A 23,747-nucleotide genomic window follows, 5' to 3' on the forward strand; every position below is an offset into this window, starting at 1 on the left:
AAATACTTTCATCCAATAAAAGACTGCATATAAAGGTATTAAAGCAAATATGGAAGGCTCATAGGCAACACACATTTAGTAAAAATGCATGTGTCAGAGTATATCCAAAACTAGTCGGTTTTTGAAAATTAAACATATTTCCAAAACTTACTTTTAACGAGCTTTCATCTTAAATAAAACATTCATAAATCATGCCCTCAATGCTACTGAGAATAGCATAAGAAACTCTCATTTAATTCCCCAAGTACTTTTTCCATAGCCATAAGGAGTAAAATCCATAAATGGCCCACTGTAATAATCTATACATAAACTAGAGTTCAGTTTTATAACAGGACTTAAAGGATACCTTAATAATTTTAATAGTAAGCATCTATTAACCTTATTTTCCAGTTTTTCTGTAACCATGTAAAATTAGATCTTCTGTGGTCTTGTCTTAATCCTCCAAATACGGTCTTATTTCTCAACTACATTGATATGTTAAACCCTTTGCTTTATCCTATGCCCACAAAATCTTACACTTTGCTTCTCACACTTTTCTCCACCATTTTATAACATCTAAATTCTCTCTTTATTATGTTCAACACATTCCATATTCCCAAGAAGCCAAAATTTTTTAAGATAAAAATTTTTTTATCGAATCCAGTTCAAAATTTTGACATTTTCTGTATCTCCTAAATATTCACTATCTTTCACTACCTAGTTTATTTCACTTAGCACAAGCAGAATAGAATCAGAGACATTGAAATAAAGAACACACGGACAGTAACCAGAGGGGAGGGGGTGGGGGAATAACGGGGAAAGAAGGGGAAGGGTCATCAAGGGACATGTATAAAGGACACATGGACAAGGACAAAGGCGGGCAGGATCGAGAGTGGGAGGTGGGGATGAGCAGGGCAGTGGGGAGTGGTAGGGAGGAAATGGAGACAACTGTAGTTGAGCAATAAAAAAAATCCACTATCTTTTTATTCCTTTAGTAGATATTTATACATTGTTACTGGTATCTTTTCAAATGTATATATCACACAATTGCTTGTTTTACAATCAAGGGCTAAGGCCAAATCTTACACTTCTACATTTCACAGTGTAATACCTTCCCCACAGCATGCATGCCATGTATATGTAGATAAAAATAAATCTCATATCAGTAAGAATCAACTAAAGAAATATATCATATATCAATTATCTAATTTAATATACTATACACTGATAAATTATACATTAAGAAATTACAGAAGCTTATTCAGAGTAATTACTCTAGAAAAATGTATGTTTTATAAAATGAACTCTTACCTCCAACAGAATTACAGGTTTGATGTAGACTGATTTGTTCCTCATCTTTAGCCTTTTCTATAGAAAAGCCTGAATCATCAAAAGTTGAATTCAGTGTTTCTTCGACACTTTGTAGATTTTCCTTTCCCTTATTAGAATCCAGCATCCTAGGCATTTCCTTTCTCTTTTTAGAGTTCAATGTGTTTAACTCAAAAAGTGGTGTACTCATAACCTTTTCCCCTACTGGCAAAGTAAATTGAGAATAACCAGGAGACATAAATTCTTCATTTTTGACAGTACTCAGTGGAAAATGCACAGAAACTGGACTCTGCTTATCTTCACTTGATGAGACAGCAATGGATCTACTCTTACAACTATCAACATGACCTCTTGCTATTATGGCTTGATTTGAAGCATAATTTGCATCACTTATCTCCTTGATATCTAAACACCTCCCAGATAGGTCATCTAAAATTTTATTCTTATTTGTGTGTGATGCATGTTCTAATATTTCATCATCAGAATCTGGAACACTGAATCCTAAATCAAAGGTAATAGAAAATAAGTCCTTAGAGCAGTCATAAACATATTCATCACTCTGTAGTTTTTCCTCATGTACACCTGTCACATCTTCATGAGATTTCCGGCTCTTAGAATCATAGATAATTTGATCTTGTGGTTCAGAATCACTGTCTAGCAAGAGTTCATCAGAAATTAAGAACTGAGACACTGGTGCCATTTTGTTTACACAAGTTTTGTCTGACACACATGGAGATTTACATTCATTATTTGAGGGAGAAAGGTTCACATCATCAAACTCTGTATCTTCAAATAGTTGTAAACTCTCATTCTGATCAGTGAGCAATTCGGAGTGCCCATTGCTATCAACACCATGATTATTTTCTTCAACGAAATACTGTGAAGAGCCTATGTTTATTTGAGTATGATTGCTGGATACTAAATTTTCGTTTTTAACATCTTTATGCACTTTATCATCATAGTCACAGAAGCTTGGCTCATTAAAAATCTTAGCATTAGTTGTACTATAAATGAAACTTTTTTCAGAAGGATGATTACTGAATTTAAGTGAATTCAATTCTGAATTCTGTTTAGAACTTATAGCTGAATGTGACATCAAGCAGGTAGATTTATTTTTTTGTAAATACTCTGTGTGGGGTAGGTAAAGCAAATTTTCAAGGGCAGAACCCTTAGTAATTTCATGTTCCAAATTTGAGAGTGCACTGAGAGGTGGAGGAGAATGAGATAAAAATTCCTCTACCTTAACTAGCACCTCTTTTGTTGGTGAATAACAATTATAAAATCGGTCATCTGCTCTAGCTATAGCAAGGTCTTCCTCAAACGAAAGACATAAGCTAGATAAAACAGATTTCTCATCACTGAAACTATTATAACCAGAATCTAAAGAATGTCCAGCAAGTGCACTAACACATTTGTTTGTAATCTGACATTCGGTTAACGACCCACAGGGGTGATTTACAATGTCTGCAGTGACAGTGCATGGGGTGGCCACTTCATCTGTACCTGGTGTCCTTTTATCATTGAGGTCTATCTGAAAAATATTTTCACCAGTAGAATTGCCATCAGGAGCTAAAGAACTCATAACATCAGTATTATTTTTTTGATGCTGATCTTTTTTCAGTTTTTTAGAAGCTTTTCTCTTTAGAGAAACAATTTTAATAGGTTTGATACGAGTTTGTTGAAAAATTTCAGCACATTCTTCATCAGATTCTGTCACTGAGACTGAACTGCCTTCATTTATATTCTTTGTAAATGAAGATTTCTTGTTACTAGTAAAGGTGCCATTGGCAAGAAGATTATATTTGTTTCTGTGAGCAGTAAATGTCGAGCTAACATCTTCCATTTGTAAATAAGATTTAATATTCAATTCATAGCTGCATTCTCCCTATAAAGAAAGAAAATGAAAAAGTCACAAGAAAACAAAACACAAAAGCCAATTCTCTCTTTTAAATATTTTATTTATTTATTTATTTTCAGAGAGAGGGGAAGAGATGGAGAGAAACATCAATGTGTGGTTGCCTCTCACTTGCCCCCTACTGGGGACCTGGTCCACAACCCAGGCATGTGCCCTGACTGGGAATCAAACCTTGATCCCTTGGTTCACAGGCCCGTATTCCATCCACCGAGCTACACCAGCCAGGGCCAAAAAATCCAATTCTAAGAGATGAGTTTTACTCTACGTTAAAACATTTTCCAAACAATATTACATCATTCAAATGATTTTCTTTTATACCTTAAAAATTATTGTAATAAACCAAATAGAATTATAAATGACACTACTATGAAATTACCATAATTTTTAAAATTAATCACGTAATATTTTTGTATGACCAGTAGTTAATATAATACATGGAAGACCCATAATAACTATTTGTAGAAAGAACAAATTTAATGAATGCACAGAAGATTATAAACAGTAAGTTTCCTCACTTCTAATACTTAATTGAAAACAAATATTGATGAAATTTATGTATTGACTATATAAATGTAAGGCACACTTCCATGTTAAATTTCTTCTCTTTTTGAAGGTATACTAAGAACAATTGTTAGAACATCTGAAATAATGGTACTTGTCTGTCTACCAGGCTATAGGCTAGTATATACCATTTTTAACAAATTTCCCAACCAAGAACTCTTACTGTGAATTCTAAGTCTTGCTTATCTCTAAGTTCAAAACTATAGTATAGTCCCCACCACTCTTGGCTCATCCTTCCCTCTTCCCCATGAATGTTACTTTAGGTCACAATTCCTCTCCTGTAGGAGACTGTTCTGCATGACGTGGGCCCAGCTCCCACTCAAAGATGCACAGGACCCATGCCCACAGATAGGTTCTCCTGTAGGGAATCAGGCCTGCAACATGCCTAGGCTGCTTTGAGTCTTGCTTTTTGCTAAAAACTCCCTCACCCGGATTTGTGGCAAACGTTTACTGCAAAGTAACTTCCTAAAATCCATGCTAAAGCTTCCTAGTACCAGTGTAACTGGACCAACCATTTTTGTCCTCTTCATTTGCAAATATCCCTCTTCTGTGATGTGATTAGCGGCACTGGCTCTTTTGTTTTCTGTAAAAGGTAACCACCTAAAGCAACCTGTGCATAGTAAATGAGGACCATCATTTAATGTGCTAATAAACCCAATAAAGGCCGGTCATGGCGGAGGCTGCCATGCTCCCCTTGAGAGAAAAGCCATGCTGTCCCTTTTCCTCCATGGGACTTGGTAGTCCGTGTGAATGTCTCATTTCATCCATAACAATTCACACGGACGCTGTGGGCTGGGGTCCACATCACTCTACTACTCAGGGACTTAACCAGTTACCTCTAATTTTTGAATAGTAAATACAACGAATATTAATGACAAAATGCCTGTCTCCTTGGTAGTATGTATGTTCCCACTGACAGAATACAGAATACTTTATCTGACTACTTCACTAATGTAGCTTCCAGGACGAGAACAGAGCAAGGCATATATAGGACACTAAAAAAATACGTTTTAATTTGATAGTATAGCCCTAGCTGGTGTGGCTCAGTGGACTGAGCACCAGCCTGTGAACAGAAAAATCTCTGGTGTGATTCCCCATCAGGGCACGTGCCAGGGCACATCGTGGGCCAGGTCCCCAGCTGCAAGCATGCAAGACACAACCGACTGATAATGTTTCTCTCCCTCTTTCTCCCTTTCTTCCCCTATCTCTAAAAATAAATAAATAAAACCTTTAAAAAATAATTTGATGGCACAGGTTTTACTCAGATTCACAACTTATTCCTTTATTTACATGTATTCATGAACAATAACTAATAATAAAAAAAGGCAGCTACAATCTACTGAGTACTTACTATGTGTGAGGTACTGTTCTAAGTGCTTGACACATATCAAAATCTTTTTTTTTACATATCAAAATCTTTTAATTCTCACAACAGTCCTATGAAAAAGATATTATCATTACCCCCATTTTATACGTGAAACTGAGGCACAAAAAGGTTAACAGATGCACAATTAGTAAGAGGTAGTGTTAGGATTCTATCCAAGGCATTTTGGATTTCACCCTCATAATAAGTTCATCATTCTGACTCTCAAAAAATGAACAGTTCTCCAAACTACCACCAGAATATGAGAGATATACCAAATGACTCATGCGACAGACAACATTTCAATAAATCCCGTCTAACAAAAATCCTAAATTAGCTTTACAAAGTATATATAAATTATTAAACATATTAAAATTTTACTCTGGTCTATCAATAATATACAGATGATATTCTTCTAATTAAGTCTCCTTCTACAACAGAAAACTGGTTCCTTATTGAGGAGAAAGGAGCTATATAAAATAATATTCCAGCTATCATTATTTATAATAAATACTTCTTATAATAATGACTTCAAATTAAGAAGAATAACAATTAAGTGTTCTACTTTCACCATGACACCAGCAAGAGAAAGATACAATCAAACCCTACCTCCTCATGTCTCATTCCCTCTATCATTTGCATAATACTTATAAAATGATGGCATCGATCTGAATGGTCAACTTGATACGTAGGAAGAGGATGATCTTGCCATAGTCTCCATTCAGAGAGAGAGAGTTGATGAGTTCCACGGCTTGGTTCTTGAGTCTTGATTAATTATTTTAAAAGTAACAAAAATGATTAAAAAAAGCACTCAGATTTCACAAACTGATTTTTTAAAAAAAACACGTAATACAATGAAAATCAGCCTAACATAAATCATTTGAACTCATTTAGATACTATCAATTAAAATCTCGAGAAAACAAAGAATTTCATAAAACAAAGCATTTTAAATGCATTTTAAAAATAAATGTTATATGAGTTACTGCTTGATCATAGTCCTGTTTATACAGTTCTGTGTTAAGAATAATATTGAAGAAAATGAGCTCTGGCCCAGATGGAGGTGTAGGTAGATAAACTTCACTTCCTCGCACAACCAAAAGAAGGAAACAACCAATTTAAAAACAAAAAACAACCAGAACTGCCATAAAAACAAACTGTATGAAAGTCCAACAGCCAAGGAGTTAAAAAAGAAACATTCATCCGGACTGGAAGGAGGGGTGGAGACGAGCAGCCAGGGCAGAGAGGAGGTGTGGCAGTGTGAGGCTGGAGGACAGGGCAGGGGAGCCTGGGGCTGGAGGACCAGGTGGCACAGATAAACTTGGAAGGAACAGCTGGGAAGCAAGATGGGACCACACAACCCAGGGTTTTAGCGTGGGGAAAATAAAGGCTCAGAACCTCTGGTTGTAAAATCCTGTGGGGGTTGTGGTGGCGGAGGAAACTGCTAGTCTCTTGAAAGTGGGGGTAAAGCTGAGTAAGCAGTGTTATTCTATGATGCCTCCACCACACATAGGACCAGAGTGCAGCGCAGTGAAGTGGGTTGCCCTGCCCTGGCAAATACCGAAGGCTCTACCCCTTACAACATAACAGGTGCTCCCAGACAAAGAAATATGGCCCAAATGAAAGAACAGATCAAAACTCCAGAAAAAGAACTAAGCAACAAGGAGATGGCCAACCTATCAGATGTAAAGTTCAAAACACTGGTAATCAGGATGCTCACAGAAATGAGTGACTACAGCCACAAAATGAGGACGTAAAGGCTATACAAAGTGAAATAAAGCAAAATATACAAGGAACCAACAGTGAAGGAATGGAAACCAAGACTCAAATCAACCATTTGGAACAAAAGGAAGAAATAAACACTCAACCAGAACAGAATGAAGAACAAGAATTCAAAAAAAAGAGGAGAGGCTTAGGGACTTCTGGGACAACTTTAAATGTTCCAACATCCGAATCATAGCAGCATCAGAAAGAGAAGAGGAAGAACAAGAATTTGAAAACTTATTTGAACATATAATGAAGGAGAACTTCTCCAATCTGGTAAAGGAAGTACATATACCAGTCCAGGAAGCTGAGAGAGTCCGAAACAAGTTAAACCCAAAGAGGAACACAACAAGACACAACCTAATTAAACTGATAAGGATTATAGATAAGAAGAGAATTTTAAAAGTGGCAAGAGAAAAAAAGAGAGTTCCTACAAAGGCATTCCCATAAGACTATTAGCTGATTTCTCAAAAAAAAAAAAAAAAATCTTGCAGGCAAGAAGGGGCTGGAAAGTATTCAAAGTCATGAAGAACAAGGACCTACAACCTAGATTACCCTATCCAGCAAAGCTATCATTTAGAATGGAAAGGCAGATAAAGTGCTTCTCAGATCAGGTCAAGTTAAAGGAGTTCATCATCACCAAGCCCTTATTATATGAAATGTTAAAGGAACTTATCTAAGAAAAAGAAGATCAAAACTATGAACAGTAAAATGACAACACTCACAACTATCAACAACTGAACCTAAAAAAACAAAAATAAACTAAGCAAACAACCAGAACAGGAACAGAATCACAGAAATGAAGATCACGTAAGATTATCAGAAGGGAGGGGGAGGGGACGAAGGAGGATAAGGTACAGGGAATACGAAGCATAAATGGTAGGTATAAAAATAGGGGGAGGTTAAGGATAGTATAGGAAATGGAGAAGCCGAAGAATTTATATGTACAACCCACAGACATGAACTTCCCATAAGTGGGACATGAACAACCCACTTCCCATAAGAGGGGGAATGCTGGAGGGAATGGGGGTAAGGGATAGAGGGGGATAAAGAGGGGAAAAAAGAATGGGACAACTGTAAGAGCATAAAGTATACTTTAAAAAAAAGATGTTTGGTTTCAAAACTACTATTTATATCCTATAATCTAATAAGGAGTCATACATAATCTCTCAGTGATACTAATCCCAATTTTCATGCCTGCTGCCATTTTTCACTTTCCCTGTGAATGAATAAAAAATTAAATTCTGAGGAGCCATATATTTCAACAACTGTAACTCTAAAAGAAATCTTTCCTAAGGTTGTTTTTTTAGCTTTTGGGGTACAAAAGTAACCTTAGACAAATTCTCTTAGCTTTCATTAAGTTCAAATTAAACTTTAATGCTAAGTGAAATAAGCCAGGTGGTGAAAGAAAAATACCATATGATCCCACCCTTAAGTGGAACCTAATCAACAAAACAAACAAGCAAGCAAATTACAACCAGAGGCACTGAAATTAAGAACAAACTGACAGTAACTAGAGGGGAGGTGGGAGGGCATAATGGGGAAAAGGAAGGAGGGTTCAGGAAAAACTATAAGACACAAGGACAAAATCAACAGGGGTGAGATCAGTGGAGGGAGGTGGGGATGGCTGGGATGGAAGGAGTGGTGGGGAAAATGCAGATAACTATACTTGAACAACAATAAAAAAATACAAATAGTTTCACTATAATTTCAAAACAAAGAAACAGAAACAAGTCTGAACAAAGATGCTCATTTACAGCGTAATTTTATGTTAGTAATATATTGAAAAGAATTCTAAAGCACAACAGGGAAATAAGTTGAACTATGGTATACTGCAGGGTAACATAACAACCATGTAAATTATGCCCATATAAACATGTTCATATGGTAGAAAGTAACAAAGGCAGAAGTTATGTAAATATATTATGGTCATGTAAAATATGTGTGTGTATATGCAATAAAGGATATAAGAAAATTAGAAGTTTTACACACTTACATTTTAATATTCTTTTTAAAACTGTTTACATTCTTAATTTTTTAGGTTGACATTCTGATCATAAACATCTCTGTACCCAAAGCTACTGAATAATCACCACAAAGAATATCTGAAAAACATGTTCCACTTACCAGTCCATTTTCCTCATTTTGTAAGGACAGAAACTGAACTTGAGGCAATGTTATTTCTTTAATTTCGTCGCTGTCTCTTAGTCTATAAAGCCTATTCCATAATTTAAATTCTTCTTCTGATAAGAACCAATCTTTCTTTGAATTACTTTGCCTTGTTCCTATACATTGAAAATTAATAAAAGGTTAAAAAAAAGACAAAAAAGAAAAGAGGTTAAAAACATGTTCTAGGCAAACACAAAATATACATCTACTGTGTACTCATTTCTGCTTAATCACTAATTCTATTCCTAAAGCCAGTATTCATAATCACCCTAGTTTTCACTTCCTGCTTCTATATATCTACCAAACTTCTCTTACCTCTTTGAAAGCACACCCTGCTGTCTAAGAGCTAACCTTCAGTAATGACGTCATTAACAGAACAGAGCCAGAGAGGCAGGCTCTAGGCCCTGGCTTCTTCTGGACTCTTCATTTTGTCTAATCTGGCATGAAACAGTTGGATAACATACAAATAAAAACTAGTATCATGTGCTCGCTTCGGCAGCACATATACTAAAATTGGACCAATACAGAGATTAGCATGGCCCCTGCGAAAGGACGACATGCAAATTCATGAAGCGTTCCATATTTAAAAAAAAAAACAAACTAGTATCATGTTCTACCATGTTAATAGAAAAGTTATCTGACGCTTTGGGGGGTAAGAGGGGTGATGCAAAGACAACAAAGGTTTTTTAATTTTCTTAAATTGGGAGGTCGGGGGAGGGAATACGGGGGGGGGGTTGAAAAGATCTGTCTTTTTTTTTAAATGACACAAATAATATATGTTTAAAAAGGGAAAAGAAAACAGTATATTAACTCCTTTTTCACTTCCATAATCTCTATAGAGAAAAATAACTGCCAAGCTGGAAAGGACAGTAGAAAGCAGAACTCTGGCCTAAAACAGATGAGGGCAGGAACACAATCAGAAAGACGACTGAATTAGGCCCTGTCTGGGTGGGTCAATTGGTTGAGCGTTATCCTTTACACCAAAGGGTTGTGGGTTCGATTCCTGGTTGGGGTGGGTGCAAGAGGCACCTGATCGATATTTCTTTCTCACACTAATATTTTTCTCTCTCCCTCCCTTTCCTCTCTCTCTAAAAGTCAATAAACACATCCTCTTGTGAAGCTTTAAAAAACTTTTTTAAAGAAAGACAACTGAATTAGAAAACAGGATACTTCAGTCTTAGCTATTCCCAAACATTATAACAAGCTTTTATAAAATAGGGGGTTTGAACTAAGTGATCTCTCAGGTCCCTTTTATTTTTTATTTTTAAAGATTTTATTTATTTTTAAAGATTTTATTTATTTTTAAAGAGAGGAAAAGGGAGCAAGAGAGGGAGAGAAACATCAACGTGTGGTTGCCTCTCACATACTACCTGCTAGGGACCTGGCCTGCAACCCAAGCATGTGCCTGACTGGGAATTAAACCAGTGACCCTTTGATTTGCAGTCCCACACTCAACGCACTGAGCTACACCAGCCACAGTGGTCCCTTTTAGATCTAACAGTTTTGAAGCTCTAACACAGGGGTGTCAAACTCATTCTCACCAGGGGCCACAGCAGCCTCATGGTTACCTTCAAAGGGCCAAATGTAATTTTAGGACTGTATAAGTGTAAATACTTAACAGTTAAGTGAGAGCCCAGCGCTGCCACCAAATAGAAACAAGGTACCAGGTGGATAAAAAAGGTGGAGGGCTAGATTCAGCCCATGGCCTTGCGTTTGCCACCTGTGCTCTAAGACTTTTGAAATAGGAAAGTATTCAACTCTTCTGATCACTTTAAAATATATTTAGTCCTCTCAGCTCAGGTGAATTATATACTAATATATAGATTACATTTATACACACAATTTTGGCAAGATGAATCACTAACACACTTGAAAAATCAGGGACAATAAAAATAGTACAGAAAAACAGGAGGATAGGTGATATAATATTACTAACATATATGCTTGTCTAACAACTAAGCTATACATTCAAGACCAATACATAATTTTTAAAAATTTAAAAATGAAAATAAACCGAGTTTACTATTTAAAAAAGAATTTTACTAACAAAATATGCCATCCATTCTTAGTAGCATTTAAAAAAATTATTAAACTATGGTTAATTAACATTTATAAAAATACAAGAATTTATGCCAAACAATTCAAGTTTTGATGCTATTATTAGTTTAATAAACTCAAAAGAATTCAAAACATATACTGTCTTTTCATTTTAACCAAAAATTTGGCAAAGTCTTATAAAGTGACAGGTATACTCTCACTGAATGAATTCATATTAGCTTTAACAGGCATATCCAAAAAGCATTAATTAAGGGCAAGAACACTACAAATTAAAGTGAGTTCAAAGCAGATGACTAGAAGGAAAAGGACCTGGAAACAGTATGATTTGAAAACCTTGAGAGGTACTCTCTTCAAATACATCAACAACTGCTACATGGCTAAACTGAGAACCATAACTTTCTTTGTATCGAGAAGACAAAACTAAATCAATGAGAAAAAGGTACAAAGACAGATTTTTCAACATAAGGAAATTTTTCAACATTCTTCTATATAGGGCTGTTCAAAAATGGAATGAACCCTCATATAAAAAAGTACAATTTCTTTTAAGAAAGATATTCGAGTTGAGGTCGGATATTCATTTAACAAGAATGCTGCAGAGAGCACGCCTATTCTGACAGGTAATTGGACCAGAGGATCCCCAAGATCCCTTCCAAATTTTAATACAATTACATGATTTTATAATTCTTTAAAAGACCTTCTTAAAGACTAAAATGCAAAAGAAAAACTTTTGAGTTGCTCATTTTTTCAAGTGTTAATATTTCAAGATAGTTTCTTGATATTACCAACATCTCTGCAGTTTTTAAGCCAGCAACAACACTCACTACCAACTCTGCTCCCTGGCACCAAAGTGTTTTTCATGGACTCAGTAGCACCAATAACTTGATCTAACTTCACCATAACTTCAAAAAGAAAAGAAAAAAAGAAATTTAGCCTTTGCAGAAAGAAGAAATTTCTCCCTCCATTTTTTAAAAAAGATTTTATTTGTCTTTTTTTTTAAGGAGAAGAGAAGGAGAGAGGGAGAGAAACATCAATGTGTAGCTGCCTGTCATGTGCCCCATACTGGGAACTGGCCCACAACCCAGGCATGTGCCCTGACTGGGAACTGAACCTCGAACCTCTGGTTCACAGGCCCTCACTCAATCCACCGAGCTACACCAGCCAGGGCTCCCTCCATTTTTTTAGAGCAATTCCAGAACACCTAATATCTGTAAATCCTTTCTTTAACTCTTTAGTGTGCATGCAAATCTTTGTAAAGGCCAAGCAAGTCTCTGGTCAGCTTTTCAACCAGAAAAATTCTTCTTAAGGGTCTAGGAGCTGTGTCTACGAAGTGTAAACATCAAGAAAGATCGTGTATCTACCTCCCAGTCATCAGAAGAGTTTAGCTTAGGCACCTGTTCTCTGAGCTGTCACTATCTGCCTGTCATAGAGATAAGAGAAATTTTATTATTTCTTTGGATAAAGACAAATAGCTAACACGAATGGCTACCTCAATTACCAAGTGAATTTGGGACAAAGCATGAAAAAACATATAGCAAATGGTACTGTCCTTTTATGTAAGGGCATGTTACTGTTGATCTTGAGAATATGTATGGAAAGAATTGTAAGGATTTAGGGGGATGAATAGGACAGAATTTCTGTCTCTCTTTGTATTAATCTTAGTAAATGGCCTACAGTGCATATTTTAATCTAGTTTAATGCTTATTCAAAATGAAACTTCTTTCTTTTCTACATTTTGTAAAAAGAATTCTCTTTGTTGGTAGGATATTTTAATTTTTCCAGCACTGAGTTGCAACCACCCTGTACTGCCCATGCCTGTCTCCCTTTACTTTGGATCTATCCTTTCCAAAGAAAACACCCATAACATCCCAGAATATACGTTAAATTCCTCAAAGAAGAAATACAATATATCAATACATGATACATATAATATATTGACACATATACCAATATATGATCTGCTAACAGGAAAAATATAAATGTCCAAGACGTCAAATTGTTTATTTGCCTTTCCTACAGGAAAAAATAGATGACTTACGCTGTAATTTCCGAGAAGTCTTCTCTGGTTCATAGACACCAGGTGTGATGAACATTTTATGTAACTTTGGATTGATTCCATCAGGAACCATTCGTGGACTTGCTTGGTAAAAATGAAGGACTTGCCTGTTACCTGAAATAGCTTTATAAATACTTCTTTTGTTGGACTGACTTTGATTATAAGTCTGCAAAAACAAATAAATATCAAATTACATTATTTCTTTAATAATCAGCCATAACAAGCAGTTATTTGTATTAGTTTGGGTTTACTCTAAACAGTAAATTAAACTCTGATCCACTAACTTACAGACGGAATATCTGTTGTCTTGAATGTGAAGCCTGGTCAATTAACTCTTGATCAAAATCTATTATTATAAGTGCTACTTTAGTAACCATATTATACAAAGGAAATCTATCTTTTCCTAATATCTTGCTATTTTTAATAAGACTGAGTCATTGATAATGCAAAGATCGTACAAGCTGCCAGATGTAACACATGTATTGGGATCATTTCATAAATAAACTAAATACTACACAGGAATATGCTGTGATCACATGAAAAATACTGAGAAAAATCCACTATTCAGGATAATTTTTTACAAATATCGATTTTTACAATCCCATTTACAAATGGGATTTTTTTTTTGTCACCATTGAAAGTCTGAATGTTAAACAGACTCTTGGACTCGGTCTCATGTCCATCAGCTCATTCACCTGGGACACCTGTCTCATCCCCAGGAGCTTTTCCAGAACTGCTACCTCCACTGGGAAGCTCCGTGAGTTTTCTCAATTCAAACCTGGGCTTCTCCTGCCTTTCGACTTTTCTAACAGAGACTTCATGGAGCAGATAAACAGATTGATAAGCCTTTTCTACGTCTTTTCCAATGCTATCTGGAATCAATTTATGGACCACTTCTTTCGAGTCATCTCTCTGCACCTCTTGGGTCATGATTATCTTCCTCTGGATCTGGAGGACCTGTTAATGCTAAGCACTAGAGGCCTTCCAAATGTGATAGTTGCATTTTTTTTTGGAAAACCAACACAAGATAGATGAAGCACATAACCACCGTCATCTTGACATCAGCATGACCTTCAATCCTGGTCTGCCATTTTTGACCATGGAGCACATTTTGTCACAGGTAAGATGCGTGCCATGGAAATAAGTCAGCGCTTTTTGACCTGAACATCTGCAGTAATTCGCTTGAATTTTCTAAATGCAATTTCATCATTCTGCAGGTCCAGTTGAGGCAGGAGATAGAAAAGAGGAAGTCTCTGGGACCTGGCTGCTGACCTCAGTGGAGCGGCTCATCACATTTATCAAGAATATTGTGCCCTGATAGTCTTTGACATTTCTGGCTTTCTGAAAACGCCTGGCAGAAAGCCGTGCCTGCACCTAAGGACCCCAGGTGACCGATGTGTTACCTTTTCCCTATTACAATATCATTATAGTAGATCAGCACTGTAGTTTGACCCTCTGGGTGGGCAATCAAGAATTATGGGAAAATGCATACACAGAAACATAGAGCGGTATAACCACTCACACGTGCACTGTAAGAGCCCCCTGATAGGGACAAATGGGTAAAAACCCAATAAAAGCCAGGCCCCTTCTGTGGAAGGTGTCCACTCTCTGGTTAGAAGTGGCCCCCTCCCATACCTTGGGAAGTATACTTGTCTTAACAAATCTTGCTTGCTTCACTTAACTCTGTTTGTGTAGGTCATTCAATTCATTTTCGCACCCACCAACTCCACATGCAGCGTACTAGGCTGATTTCAAAAAACAACCCTTGAGACCATTACATGCGATTTTGGTTCCTTGAGTTCTTGTGACTAGTGCATTTCCAATATTTCTTATATGGAACATAGGTGGTGCTTTCACATCACACTGGTTTTCCTGGAAAATGGACCAACCATTTTTTTCTTGAGTCCCTTTTTGCTGCCTTTCTTAATGCACTTGTTCTTGCCGACCACCATCTAGCACACTCAGCTAAAAGGCGCCAGGTTAATTTGTAAAGGGTATATAAATGCTTAAAATCAACTTTTAAAAACTAACATAATTAATGAAAAAGTTTTTAATGGGAAACTATGTATTTGGCCGCGGAAGTAGTCCCACTGAGTTACAAAAGTTAGTTAATACTTCTTGGCATAATAAACACAAAATAATATTAGACACAACATTGTATTTAGGAAGGCCTGCCATCCAAGACTGTAGTAAAGTATAAATGTAAACTCAAGTCCCTTATCACTTAGAACCGGCACCAGCAAAGTTTTCCATAAGGAGTCAGACAGTAAATATTTTAGTCTTTGCATATTCTTGTTGGTTGGTTGGTCGGTTGGTTGACTGATTGATTTAGGGAACTCTTTAAAATGTACAACCATTCTCAACTCACTGTAATTGCAAGACTAAACACAGAAAACAGGACTTAGAAGCACAGAGATATAATAAAACAAAGTAATAACATATTAATTTTTGCATGTAGGTATCTAAATTAATACTAAAGTACATATGTTTCTTTATATGGATAAGAACTTGAAAAACAATCCAGCTGAAAACTCTCCTAATCAGAGAATGTTCTAAGAATGGGACAAAAATCAACCAATTCTTAAGAGGTTGTTTGGGCTTTCAACCTTAACAAATTAATATTTGGTTTTTGGCTGTATTTCTCAAATTTCAATGACAAAGTATGTTTCTGAAAGTCCACTTACACGTTCTTCTCGTCCTTCAGCAAGGATAACGACAATCCTGCCTTGACGTTTGCGGCCCGTCCTCCCCATTCGTTGGATAAGACGAATTGGGCTCTTCTGTGCATCAAAACATACTATGAGATCGACTTCTCCTATATCTAAACCTTCTTCGCCAACACAAGTAGAAACTAATGTATTGTAACCACCACTACGAAACTGTTTCACTACCTAAAATAAAAACAATTTAAAAACAATTAGATACAAATGTAAAAGAATTGTAGCTCAAAGCAAACTCCACTCTCCCTCAAAATGGTGAAATCAGATTAAAAATTAGCATCTAGGATACTACTGAATGGGAAAAGAGGTGGCAAAATGGCAACATAAGCCGGAAGCAGTTGTGGTAAACTACAAAGGGCAATCCTAATTTCTTTGCTTTAATAGTGGCTGTGATTCCACAAAGGTTTGTAAACAATTTATATGTGAATAGGAAACTCCAAATATTATTTTAGCATCACTAACATGGGGATAGGACAAGTCAGTGGTCCAGAGCAATTACTACTACATATATATGTCATACCCTAGACCTAAATCATTGTTGAGTGTATCTAAAGTAAGGATGTTTAATTACTGCTTGAAGATGTGGATGAAAAAAGAGTAAGAAATCTAACCAAAGATAACCTCACAAAGTGATCTGATCATGAATTCCTAACTGGGCAGATCAGGGTAGGCAGTTTCGACCCGGGCCTGTAATAACTTTAGTAACAGGTTTGTCTCTGCCTTAAGCCAGCCCTGTCCATTGTTTTTGTGCATTAGGTCAACAACACACCTTGGAAATGCCCTTGTTCAGACCCCTCCAGAGAGCACTAACCTTAACTGTCCTATAATGCAATGCCCTACCTTGTTCTCTCCCACCTTCAGATAATCCTCCTAACTGTCCCCTTCTTCATTCCAATGTAGAAAAGAAACAGCAATTGTCTTTTTCAAAAGTATTTAAAGTCTTACTTGCCAGCATTGTCAGCATTGCTGTCAGTTTGGCTCAAATAAACTCTTATAAGAATTCTCTACAGGTTTGGCCATTCTGACTCTGATAAATTCATACTCTACCTTTTATACTATCATTCCAGTGAGCGAGAGCAGAATATGCCACCCCAAAATATGACTGCATAGGTTGTCTAACCACTTTTTACATCTCCTTATTATTCTTTAATATAACTAGTAATAAATTAATAAAGAATGTCAAACAACTTCCCTTTTAGTTAACACTTACAAACTGTCATTTATATGCCTAATATTGGTATTCAAATTTGCCTTAAGTTTGAAAAATAAATAACAAGCCAGATGTTATTTATTTAATCAAAGAAAGGAATCATGATTAATTAAGTAATTTCTACCAGGATTTATAACCCACTGATCCTGTCATTTTTCCACTGCCTACCCTTTACCCTAGCTTACATTCTACCCCCATGCTCCTCTCTCACCCCACATTCCTCCGACTAAACTCCAGCATCGGACATCTCCCACTTTCCACAGAGTCTGAGCCTGTACCCATGCAGATGTGGCTGGAGGAAAACTTCAACCATGCCGATTTCACACTAACTCAATCTCTCACCTTGAATGGGCCTCTGGGATTATCTGGGATTACCATCCAGGGCTATATTCAATCTGGGATTATCTGAAAATCAATTCGTATTTCCCTAACCCATTCACTGTCCCCAGTCTCCTGGATACCTGTACTCTACTCTCTCCTCTGTTGCCAAGCTCCCAACCTTTCCTTACCATCCTCACCCTCAGCTGATGACATGGCAAAAACTGGGCAAACAAAAAAGATCTTCCACAAGGTGTCACAGCCATATCTACCACCCACCTACACCTGTGCCTATAGAGTCTACCTCTCCACATATTGTTTTGGACAAACTATCCACGTTCTTAACTGAGATCCATCTCTGTAGTTTTCTTAACCACAGCCCTTTCCTTCCTCTACTCAAAGATCATTCCAGCAATACTACTCTCTGCTGCATCATCGATTTCCTTTATCAACTGATCATTCCTATCAGCATACAAACATACTGTTATACATCCCAACATAAAACAAAAAACCACTTCGATTTTTGCTCTTCTTTACAGCAAAAATCCTTGAAAGCCTTGTATACTTGTTATCTCCAGCTCTTCTCCACCATTCCACTAAAATTGTTCTTTTCAAGCTTAATTTCCTTCTCATGTCTTAATCCAATGGTTAATTCCCAGTTATTATTTAACATGACCTACCAGTAGCATTTTTACACATATAATCTGCCTCATTTGGCCCCAGGACACCACATTCTCCTGGACTTTCTGCTATTTCACTAGCCACTTATTGTGGTTCCCTACGGAATCATAATCATTGCTATTGTTCATAACAAGGAAGTTCCCCTGGCTCAGTTTTTGGATATCTTGTCTATCTCCATTCAGTTATCCAGTCTCATTTATATGATTATTTCCCATCCTTAAACCCTTGAAACAAGATGTATATATTCAATTGTTTTGTAAAGATTTTATTTATCTATTTCTAGATAGAAAGGAAGGGAAGGAGGGAAACATCAATGCCTCTCAAGTGCCCCCAACTGGTGACCTAGTCCACAACCCAGGCATGTGCCCTGACTGGGAATCAAACTGACTGACGTTTTGATTCATAGGCCAGTGCTCAATCCACGGAGCCACACCAGCCAGGGCTATATTCAATTGTTTATTCAACATCTCTACTTGTTTATTCAATACCATTACTCAAGAGCCCATGAACTGTCTATTACTGGTGCCAGTTCACAAACTGTTTATTACTGGTCAACAAGAAGTACAAATACTAAGAGTAAGAGTTTAGAAGTTTGACAGGGTAATTCTGTTTATTAACTCAAATAATAAAAAATTTGAACATAAACTTTCCCAGTAACTTTATTCTTCAAGTAATTTATGTCTATTGCAAATGTTCAAAAGTATCTGTCTGTGATGTATTAGGGGAAATAAACTGGTCCTCCATCATTTTTGATAGTTTGAAAATCACTAATCTCACAGTCCTGCCAAAGTTAACTTGTCCAAAACCAAGTACCTGATATTCTCTCCAAAATGTGCTTTCCCTGCAGTCATACCTATTTTAGTTTACAGCAGCTCTTTTTAGTTGCTCAGCCCAAAACCTTGGAACCAACCTTCACACACCTTTATCTTACATCCCACTCCAATTTGTCAATAAATCCTGTCAGCTTGACCTTCAAAATATATCCAGAATCCAATCATTTCTCAAAACCTTCCCTGCTAACACTGTTGTACAAACCACCATCATCTTTAGCTTAAATTATTGTAGTAAGTCTTCCACTCTAATCTTCCTGTTTCCACTTTTTGCCCTGTAGCTTATTCTTAAGATAGCAATCAATGTGATTATTGCCAAATATATATCAGGCCACAGTCTTTCCCAGCTCCAAAGTCTCCAAGGGCTTCTTCCCATCTCAGAGTAAAACTCAGTATCATTAACATGGAAATTACCTATAGAATCCTAAGCTCACCCTCTACTTCCTCTCTGACTTCACTGCCTGTCTCTAAATAAATGAATAATTTAATTACAACTCTTTGCATGAAAGCTTATTTCACAATAAAAGTGCTATTATGAAAGCAATTATGCACAGTTGAAATAAAAAGAGTTGTTAGTATGGCACACATAACAATATTGACTGGTTCGGCATTGTCCGACAAACTGAAGGGTCACAGGCCCAATTCCCAGTCAGGGCACAGGCCCGGGCTGCAGGTTTGGTCCTGGTCAGAACGCATAGGAAAGGCAACCAACCAACAATCAGCATTTCTCTCGCACACCAATGTTTCTCTCCCTCTCTTTCTCCCTCCTTTCCTCCCTCTTTAAAAATAAAGTCTAAAAAAAATAATTGGATTCCTCGTCTACTAATGTTGACAGAATTGAGAAAGTGTCTATCACAATAAATTACACAATAAAGATATACTTGTCAGTGAGTAGACCTATAGCTAATCTGCAAAAACCTATATACAGTTTATGAAAATTAATAGTCTAAAATTTCCCCCCAAAAACATATTATAGTACTCAGGAAACTTATGACCTCTTATGTAGAGCATAGAGTAGGATTTTTAAATAACAGGAAAAAAAGATTAACTGTTTGTAATAAATAACTATAAGGGCCTAAATAAAACTTTGTCAAAGGCTCCACAGTACAATGTCATTTAATGCCTCAGACAACTCTATGAAGTATATTTACATATAAAGAAAGCTGAGGCACAGGGAGTAAGAAAATGTAAGTGCAAGAGCCAGGGCTCCAGCCCAAGCAGCGTGATCCCACAACCTTTCCATTGAACTATTACACTTTGCACTTACTCTACAAAGAAGTTTCAAAACCACAAAAAACACTTCTTTTTCCTTTCAAAATACGCCTACCTTTATTTAAGTTTTACTATAAAATTATCTTTAAGAAGTACTAAAATAAGCTAGTCAGAGAAAAATAAATACTATTTGTTTCACTCATACTGGAATCTAAAAACGAACGGAACAAACAAGCAACACAGCGACAGAGAGCAGGCTGACATAAGGTAGAGGGGAGGGCAGAGGTGGAGGGGCAGAGCAAAAAGGAAAAAGGACCCATGGACAGCAGTGTGGTGGTTGTTGGGGGGGGGGCATATAAGGTGACTGAATGGTAATGAAAAATATACAATACAACTTTTTTCTGGAAAAATAAAGAAGTAGATAATTGACCTGTGAGTTAAAAAAGCTGAAGTGCAAAGCTAATCAATTTTATTTTTATTTTCACCACCTCTAGAAGTAATTACCTCCAGTTGCTCCTTCTGAGTAAAACCTTTCATGCTTTTCCCTTTTGTTGAGGCATGGCCAACAAAAGTCATTGCTCTAATAATTGGCTGATGCTTTAAAAGCATTTCTGCAATTTCTTGAACACTATCTCGAAATGAAGAGAAGATCATAACTCTGGTCTGGTCACATTTCTTTTCAGACGTGTTTTGAGCTATACAACAAAAAATATTTAATTACAACTTTTTAAAAAGGCATATAGATGAGAACTAGTTCAAAAGACAAGCGTGAAACTATTATTCTAATGAATGATAATTCTTAAGACATTCTAAACCTCTGTTGATTTTTCTACCTTTCCTAATAATTTTAATAACCTTCTAATCTCTCATTAGTTGTCATGAGATCCTAAATATGACCCTAAACAAAGCAAATAAAAATGACCCGAATCACTTTGACCAGTCCTTCATTTCATCATGCATGATGCCTATTATTACACTTTGCCTTCTACATCAGCAGAACTACAGAGTTCCCACTGATTTTTTAAATCTTCCTTTTCCTTTCTGATCACTAAAGGCACTGTCCTAAACCAGGCCATGGCATTCTATTTCCAAATCTATGATTCCTTCAAATTCTCCAGTAACTGCAGAATATACCCCACAATCCATCATAAAGCCCCTCCCAATGTCTCAGTAGAATGTGTAAATGAGAACACGGTCTCTGAGGCTGGGCCACTCACTCTCCCCGGGACGTGTGGCTGTGGTGGTGATTTTCTAAGTTTTAGTTTCTTCACATCCACAATGGACTGAGGTGGTACCTAAATGAACTAGTAAATATGAAGTATGTAGACTTGAACATAGCAATTGGTTAATATTTGCAAGGTATACAGGGTTTACTCTAGTTGTTATTATGTTTCCTTTGTTTTCGCACCTGCTTGGGGCCTTGATAATCCTTGTTTCTTCCATATGAGTTATATTATATTAATCATCACATGTGTGCCAGGGACTGCACTAAGCCTTTTATGGATTAACTCATTTAGTCTTTATAACAATCCTAAGGATTAAATTACCTAATATATATATAAAGTTAATTTATGAAAAAGAAAAAGCAGCTGTTACAGGAAAATTATTCTACACATACTTTGAGTTACCATGGCATGAAGCCTCTACATCTGACCAAGAGCTTCTTTTTTAAAATCAAAGATAATTTCTATTTTGAAATAAGTTTAAATTACAAAAAAGCTGCAAAATTCATACAAGTAGCTTTCCCCTGCCAAGACATTTGAGAGTAAGTTGCTGGCATGATAGCTCACCACACCCTAATGCTTTGGTGTATAAACTGTACAAACAAGAGTATTATTCTATGTAAAAACAATAAACCATGAAAATCAGAAAATTAACTTTGGTTCATTATTACTATCTAATTTATAGACCTTACTCAAGTGCTGCCAATAGTCTTAACAATGTTGTTGAGGAAAAAATGCACCAGCCACTTAGAGCTACTTTCAGGGCAACGCCTGTCTCCCTCGAATGGCTGCAGCCGCCCTTCTGTCTTCATTCCACCACCAAAGTCATCGACAACTTGCCTGCTGCCCAATCCCTCGGACACTTTCTAGTTTACTTGACCACAGGACTCAGCAGAATTTAACACAGTCCACCACTCCTTCCTACTGAAACAGTGTCTTCCCTTCTGATTCCTTTCTCAGTCTTCTTTGTGCCTTTTTTTTTTCATCTTAACTTTAAATATTGGTATTCTTTAGGACTACATTCTGGCCCCTCTTTTGTTCCTAAACTGTATTTCTGGTAATGTCATCACATCCATTCCTGAAATTTTAAATACTTCCTTTCTGCTGACGACTCCAAAATTTATTCTACAATGTGAAAATAGATGAAAACAGCCCAGACTATCCTAGATCCACTTATCCAATGCCCACACGTCTCCATTTAGATGTCTCAGAAGCATCTAACATGTTTGCTTTTTCTTCTCTATGTTGTTCTTAATTTTCTTTGCTCATGTAATCTTCCATAAACATTCCCCCATATGATTCCTTCCTTTTCTCATATCCTGCCTCCAATCCATCAACAAATACTGTTGGTTCCAACTTCAAAATATATGTGGAATCTATGTCCACTTCTGAGCACTTCCACCACTACTGCCTTGGCACAAGCCACTGTCATCCGCTATCATCTCTGACTATTGCAATAGCCTCTGAATTGGTCAATACCTACTTTCCAAAAATACAACCAGAGTGATCTTTTAAAAATGTAAGTAAGATCATATCATTCTGCTACTCTATTTGCCTTTGTGATGGTTTCAGAAAACATGCAAATTGATAGAATAAAATCTGAAGTCCTGACTTGGCCTCCGAGCCCTACATCTGCCCCAGGCTACTTCTCCAGCCTCCTCCTATATCACTGGTACCCTCATTACACTACTCCAGCCAAACCGGTTTGTTTGTTGATCCATAATCATACCACATCCGTTACTGCTGCAGGGCCTTTGATTCAGCTATTGTCTCTGCCTGGAGTAAACCTCCCACAGAAATCCACAGGGCTTGCTCCCTCACTCCCATCAGGTAACAGCTCAAACATCCCCCTACAGATGGCTTTCTCTAACACTCTATATAAACCTCCTTCATGACTGACTATCTCCTTGCCTAGTCCACTTTTGCTTACCACCATATTATTTATTGTTTTTGTATCTGCTTCACTTATAGTGCCCCAGACTGACTTTTCTTTTTCAAATACCTTACAGTATTCTTAAATTACCACCTATCCACCCAAAATGTCTCAGAGTTTCTCTATATTCATTATTCAGAGTAATTAAAAGCTCATGTTCTCTATAAGAAATTTTAACACAAATGAATAAATCAGTTTTAACTTTTACAATAACTTTGCCCTGCTGTGAGGCTATTAAATATGACTCACCATTCCATGACTTGAAGTGTTCAACTACAATTTCTTCTAATTTCTTTAACTTAGGATGACTATAAAAAAATTCTTTTTCTCCTGCAAAAAATAAAACACAAAATAGCATTTCAGTATTTTTCTATATTTAATTATATAAATGTACTTTCAAAATGGATTTGTTAAAACTTTAAATACCCAGT

At 36.6% G+C, this 23,747-nt stretch overlaps 1 protein-coding gene, 1 non-coding gene and 1 pseudogene across 2 annotated transcripts in view; 1 reads left to right on the forward strand and 2 right to left on the reverse strand.

The window, feature by feature from the left end:
- FANCM (FA complementation group M) overlaps window positions 1-23,747 on the reverse strand; it is a 64,017-nt gene that overhangs the window by 21,064 nt on the left and 19,206 nt on the right. Inside the window, exons 8-14 of the mRNA XM_053656836.1 lie at window positions 23,566-23,646; window positions 20,665-20,855; window positions 15,874-16,080; window positions 13,172-13,355; window positions 9,037-9,194; window positions 5,757-5,912; window positions 1,291-3,193 (exon numbers count right to left, since the gene is read on the reverse strand). Coding sequence (XP_053512811.1) covers window positions 1,291-3,193; window positions 5,757-5,912; window positions 9,037-9,194; window positions 13,172-13,355; window positions 15,874-16,080; window positions 20,665-20,855; window positions 23,566-23,646 — 2,880 coding nt within the window. The remainder of the gene's footprint in view (window positions 1-1,290; window positions 3,194-5,756; window positions 5,913-9,036; window positions 9,195-13,171; window positions 13,356-15,873; window positions 16,081-20,664; window positions 20,856-23,565; window positions 23,647-23,747) is intronic.
- Window positions 9,562-9,665, forward strand: LOC119058823 (U6 spliceosomal RNA). Its single transcript, XR_005084325.2, has one exon. It is a non-coding gene; the product is annotated as a U6 spliceosomal RNA (small nuclear RNA).
- On the reverse strand, window positions 13,877-15,141 carry LOC119058819 (40S ribosomal protein S3a-like; annotated as a pseudogene).

This window comes from Artibeus jamaicensis, unplaced genomic scaffold, assembly GCF_021234435.1.
Source record: "Artibeus jamaicensis isolate MK-2021 breed Jamaican fruit bat unplaced genomic scaffold, CSHL_Jam_final scaffold_286, whole genome shotgun sequence".
Classification (NCBI taxonomy): Eukaryota; Metazoa; Chordata; class Mammalia; order Chiroptera; family Phyllostomidae; genus Artibeus; species Artibeus jamaicensis.